Here is a 6,052-nt window from a genome sequence, read left to right as displayed (position 1 = left end):
AATCTTTTCTTTATATATTTTCACAGTTTTTTTCCACAACAACTGGCTAATAGGTGAACAGTTCAAAGCAGCCAATTTTTGACCCCATAAAAGAAGTATTGCATCAAACTCAAGCACTGGTACCTTATAATGTCATTTTTTCCTGCAGATCGGAGGGGGGGGGTATGTTAAATTAAAACAAGAACTATGTGATGCAATACTTGAACATCTTCATACTTCATCAGCCAGTGAGATCAAGTCAGACTACTTTCCGGAATCTTATTTCAGAATCCAACGCAGCTCCTTAAACGGCCTGAGTCACCTGCTATAACACTGGCAAATCTGTTAGAAAAGGTGAACTGGTCACTATACATAGTACTCATTCATCTACAGACAAGCGCTGCTAAACCATTTCCAAGTCTATGACCAAGTTCCCTTTACAGAGGAAAAATACCAGATTATCTAATCAGCTTCCTGGCACTGGATGATTCAGAATAAAGGTGACTTTAACGTCTTAGGAGAACATAAAAACATAGATTTAAAAACGCCCACACAGCCAGTAATACAAAAGCATTTGTTTTCTTAATTTGGCGATGTAAAAATGGATTAATAAAGACAATGTGTTTTGTTTCAAAGTGTTCTGGTACAAAAACAGCCATCTGAGCCAAGAAAACTGCTTTTCATATATTATTTAGAAAGACATTATAACTAAATAATACACCTAATATGGGACACTGTTTAGTTACACTCTAAAGGAGGTAACCATGACTTCTTAGATCCACAACAGAAACTCAGCAATGGCAAACCAGCTCAGAAATAGTGTTTCTGCATTTTATTTAACTGGGAGAATTGGGAAAATATATTCATATATGTGTAATGTAAAAACAACTATTATTATTTAATGATTCATTGAACAATAGAAGTTAAGTAAATACTCTAATTCTCTTACATGCTGAACTATTCATTGACATCCTGCTGGCTGTACCGTTTTGTTGAGTTACTCATTTATTGATATATTTCTGCATGACCCGCCAAAACGTGTCTTGACATTCTTTGTTAACGCTCTTATTACCTTCCTTATCCATTTTTTCCCACTGAAATTCTCTGTGTCAGACAGTGTCACTATGCTAAATAGGCTTATGCCGATGATCTGGCGGATTGATGAATATATCGGCAGGGCCTGAATACCAAATTATAACAGTATAAACAGCGTCCTCTGATGAGGCTCTTTGGAAACTCACGTATTATTATCGGCGACTTTTGAACTTGGAGCCGAGAGGATACGAATTACGTGCTGCGTGCTTTGTAGCCTGTTGTTGGGATAGTAATTAATATAATATATTCTTTTGAATGACAATCCCAGTTGAAGCTGGAATCAGCTAGAGGAACCATTTCTCTATGTGACAGGTTTTGTAATTTAGTTATTGATTCAAGTACGATAAGAAAACTTTTTTGGTCTTAAAGTACACGTCCGTTTGTTTCAAAACGTGAACCTGACTTCAATCGGTCGCAAGTACTAAAAATATTAATATTTCAACGGCATTATAATGGCATTCATTGCGATATATGTTAAATGCACATGTAGCAGTTTTTATTGTTAGTTGCAGCATTCCCTACACCCGCGTGGCCCTTACTCTACCACAACTTTTGGAACCGGGAGGTGGAGCTAAGCGACTTGTGGAAAAAACACGTGTGCGACAAACTGTTGCCGTCACGCGTTCTCTCTTAACTAAGAAGAATTATCAATTGGTTGAAGTAGACCTTATTTACTTTAGTAAAGCTTCTTGCAAGATCAGCACTTCTGCTCACTTATAAATTGTTGCGGCCTTTGAACGGTCCTTCTTTCGGTGCTTCGAGCTGCAAACGCGTTTCCTTTCATTCGTCTCCGTATTTTTTTGCTTCGGCCTTTTCAAAGCAGCTTAATTTATTTTCGGTGGGTTTAATAATGACTACAGCACAGCCCATATTTTCCAAGGGAGAGAACTGCAAGCCGGTTTGGACGGAAGCGAATGCTGACTACAATGAGACCGACACTCACCTCGAGATTATGGGCAAACCGGTGATGGAACGCTGGGAGACTCCGTACATGCACGAGCTGGCCACTGTGGCCGCTTCCAAAGGTACTCTTACAGATTGCACATAGTTAAATGTACTGCACGTGTTAAAGAACAAAGATGCACACTCAAAGAAAAGAACTCAGCAGTAATTTGAAACACAAGTTCTAGTAGTAGTAGTAAGCAAATCAACAAATGAAATGGGGTCATTTTACGTTGGAATAAAGAGGTGTGAAATCTTCCAGCATCTGGTTGACGTCCATAACCGTGTTAGAATTAGGATGAAATGTTACCGTCTTATTCCAACGTCAGTACAGGTTTAACCCCACGTTGGTTTAAGTGAATTAGTGAATAAATCAATAAATGTCCCCAGAGTAGCAGTGAATAATTTGGGCATCGCTGAAAGTTACCAGGCGGGGGTGGGGTTATTTCGGATTATAGGTAATCTATATAATATTTGATACCCCAGTCTATAGTTCAACTAATGTATAGATAACAGGTCGTTTGAATTTAAAGACTGCATGCCGTTAGATAAGTGATTTTACTGCTGAGTATTAATTATTAGTTACAACATGGTTGTACAATATCTGTTTTTAAAGACGCATTTTAAATTGCAGTTTCTATAGGGTAATACGTTGTCCCTGAAGTAGGCTTAGTTCATTTAGTGACCTCGGGTAAAAAGTTCCGCAGTAAGATTGACTGCAGCAGACATTTAAGGGCAGGGCACTCCTTCTCCCAACTCCGTCTATATTTATACCTCACTGTAAGGCTACTCCGTGGTATTCCGTGGTCTAGTTAATCAAATGCTACAACCTGTTCCTTCCCCACTGGTATTACACAATCATAAATGCTTTACAGATTTCTTAATTTTGTTTAGATATTGTGAATGGACACTTTCAGAATGTGGAGAAGCAAAACGTGCCAATAATTCCAATGAAATGCATGTCTAGGTCATATTTCTGAAACAATGGAATGCAGAGAATGCTATTTTTATTTTGTCACCCAGGTGGCCGGGTTCTTGAGATCGGCTTTGGCATGGCCATCGCCGCCACCAAAATAGAGTCCTTCCCCATCGAGGAACATTGGATCATAGAGTGCAATGATGGTGTTTTCCAGAGACTCCAGCAATGGGCGAAGGAGCAGCCACACAAGGTGAACATGATTAGTGTTCCACCAAGATCTGACCACGAGCAGATGTTACACTAGACTACCTCCTTTATTTTGCAGGCGCAATGGTGGCTCACACTGTCACCTCACTTCCCGGGGTTTAAGCCCACTCCTGCCATGTACAGAGTTTCCATATTTTCCCCTCATCATATACGTTTGCCCTGATACGTCAAAAACATGCTGTTAGCAAAGTTAGACAAGCGGGTCTCTCTTCATTAGAACTCCAAATATTTGGAACTCTATCTCCAGCAGTGTCAGGCAAAGTTCACATTTTATGTGACCATTAAAGTTAAGAGTAGTGCCCTTTTATGTGTTGTTCTGTTTGATGTTTATGTAAATTGCCGGTTGTATGTATGGGTACATGGCCTGTGGGAAGATGGATGGATGGATTGATATATTTTCTGGATGTTTAGATTGTTCCTCTGAAAGGCCTCTGGGAAGACGTCGTCCCCACGCTACCCGATGGCCACTTTGATGGTAAGAAGTTTATGCCTCTATTTTAGTAACAGTTTGCAGGAAAATCAAATGTTCATATCAGAGCTTTATCATATTAATATTCTATTATTAAACTAATTTCCTGCCTGCTTAAATACAGGCATCCTGTATGATACCTATCCACTATCTGAAGATACTTGGCACACTCACCAATTCAGCTTCATCAAGGTAAGTCATTAAACATGGATAATTTAGACAGCACCGTTATATAATCGTAATATAATCATTATTTAGCTGCTTTGATGATACTATGTAGACAGAGTTTTGTAAAGTTTACCAATCAATAGAGCTGGATATTTAGGTGTAGCATTTCAGTTTAAGTGTCACTTTAATACTGTGGCATTCCGATGCTGAGCGACCTTCATGTTCAAAGACTATGTCCTTACCTGCATGCTAAGCAGTGACGCCAACTTGCCTTCTGGTGGTATCATAATGAAACAATGTGACTTTCAGTCCCACGTGTAATAATGTAACAACTGATTTCCGGAATTTTAAGTTTTGTTTTTTAAACGCTTTTCTGAATCTAATCAGGTTACTTGCATGAAGTGGCACCTGCAGGCAGAAATAATGAAATAAAAAGATAAACGTGTTTTAAATATTCCTCCAAGCATTTAGGGACATTAGCATTTTTAGCAGACATACAAATTACAGTTCAACTACAGAGGGTAACAAATACCCCTAGTCTAATGCAAATAGGTTGGTCTTTGAGGAAGACCATTATGTGAACATAGTATCCATTAAACACCCTGCAGGCTTTATACTTAATAAGACAACAATACTTCTGAGTAATATTTAATATAATGTGCTGCAGGTAATGACATGAAGCTTTATTATATATTTGTAGCAGCTCAAAGCTCATCAAATTCCTTTTTTGGCATAGTCTGCTTTGTGATTTGCTACAAGAAAGCAAAATGTCTATCAGGAAGGTAAATGTTTGCTTCTGTAATTTACAATGAAGGCTTTCTACACCATAACACCCTGAGGGGTGGGACTGAGCCACAGTAACTGTGTCAGGACAGCACCGTGAAACACGCAGTGATCCCAGTGGGAAGTACACAATGAAAGAGGCAAGCTTCACGCTGCATGCAGCAGCTGCCCATGGGAATCTCTGCAACTTTTTAGACAGCAGGGAGCTGGCGATCCATTAGAGGAGCCGCTCATTTTCATTCCAGACAATTCAGGATCACCTTTGCATCTCCAAGAACTCCAAAATCACTTAATTGTTCATTAATAAATGTGTGTCCTAAACCACTCATCTTCTAAGCAGCTAGTATAAATTCTGCTTGCAATGTGGCACTTTTTGCCACCAGCTCCCATAGTAAGATCTAAGTGATTGTCAATTTTTGCCTAAACATAGACGACTGTCTTTTTAGTCACATGCCAACAGGCTGCTAAAACCTGGCGGCGTCCTCACGTACTGTAACCTGACATCCTGGGGGGACCTGCTGAAGAGTAAATACAGCAACATCGACACCATGTTCCAGGTGCGTCACTAAGCAACCGGTCCATGTGCCTCACATCTTACCGCATGCCGTGTGTCACAGCGCAAGGCCAACGAGAGCCCTGTACTGCCCCTCTGGTTTCAGGAGACCCAGGTGCCTCACCTGATCGAGGCAGGCTTCAAGCGAGAGAAGATCAGCACCACACTCCTGGATATCGTCCCTCCAGCTGAGTGCAAGTACTATGACTTCCACAAGATGATCACTCCGACGGTCCTCAAAGACTGAGGTGGCAGCTGCCACCATCCTCGGCCAAGTCACCTGCTCCCCATATTCCCTTTTTACCACAGTCTTTAATGAAAAGATTTCTTTATGAACACTAATATATGGAGCCATAGCAAGAGAAAAACAGTCTCCTTTGGCATTAAAGTACAAAATCCTGGTGTTAAAATAATGTTTTAATCACTGACTGTATATTAATTAAAACTGTATAATTTGTTACATTCTCTCACCCAATAAATTATGTGCAAAGCGGTCTCTGTGTCAGCTTCAAACTTGACATTTCAGTGGGATAGTTTTGCAAGTCAGAAGCCACTGAGGCACATATCACATTTATCGTTTTGAATATGAGAACAAACAAAATATGGATTCATATTTCAAGATTTTCCTGCAAAGCATAATTCCAGAAACATGTGAATAACTTAGGAAAGTGTGACAAATGAGCATATAAAATGAATTTTGTTTCATAAGATTGTCCGGTGGAGGTGCTGAAAGTCCCCTTTCAATCCACGAGTTCAGGATTTCCCAGCCCGGTCCCCGGGGCCCCCCCAGACAGTCCACGTTTTGTTTTAAAGACATGGGCTGTCTGAGGGCCCTCAAATCCCGGTTTCAGAAACACTTCTGCAGTTGCTATGCCTC

General features: G+C 40.1%; 1 protein-coding gene across 1 annotated transcript; it reads left to right on the top strand.

Moving 5' to 3' along the window:
- The first annotated feature begins 1,649 nt into the window (after positions 1-1,649).
- On the top strand, positions 1,650-5,669 carry gamt (guanidinoacetate N-methyltransferase). The gene is made up of 6 exons (XM_048976158.1): positions 1,650-2,099; positions 3,040-3,185; positions 3,614-3,677; positions 3,796-3,863; positions 5,069-5,179; positions 5,282-5,669. The coding sequence occupies exons 1-6, from the start codon at positions 1,925-1,927 to the stop codon at positions 5,420-5,422; spliced, it is 705 nt and encodes a 234-aa protein (XP_048832115.1). The 5' UTR covers positions 1,650-1,924; the 3' UTR covers positions 5,423-5,669.
- The last annotated feature ends 383 nt before the right edge of the window (positions 5,670-6,052 follow it).

Source organism: Brienomyrus brachyistius, chromosome 15 (genome assembly GCF_023856365.1).
Source record: "Brienomyrus brachyistius isolate T26 chromosome 15, BBRACH_0.4, whole genome shotgun sequence".
Lineage (NCBI taxonomy): Eukaryota > Metazoa > Chordata > Actinopteri > Osteoglossiformes > Mormyridae > Brienomyrus > Brienomyrus brachyistius.
The sequence above is the reverse complement of the archived record's forward strand: the minus strand, read 5'-3'. Positions and strand labels throughout refer to the sequence as shown.

Excerpts from the sequence above, each read along its gene's own strand:
- gamt (XM_048976158.1), top strand. The coding sequence starts at position 1,925 with ATGACTACAGCACAGCCCATATTTTCCAAGGGAGAGAACTGCAAGCCG. Across the intron at positions 3,678-3,795 it reads ACCCGATGGCCACTTTGATG|GCATCCTGTATGATACCTAT; the intron begins GTAAGAAGTTTA and ends GCTTAAATACAG. Across the intron at positions 3,864-5,068 it reads ACCAATTCAGCTTCATCAAG|TCACATGCCAACAGGCTGCT; the intron begins GTAAGTCATTAA and ends CTGTCTTTTTAG.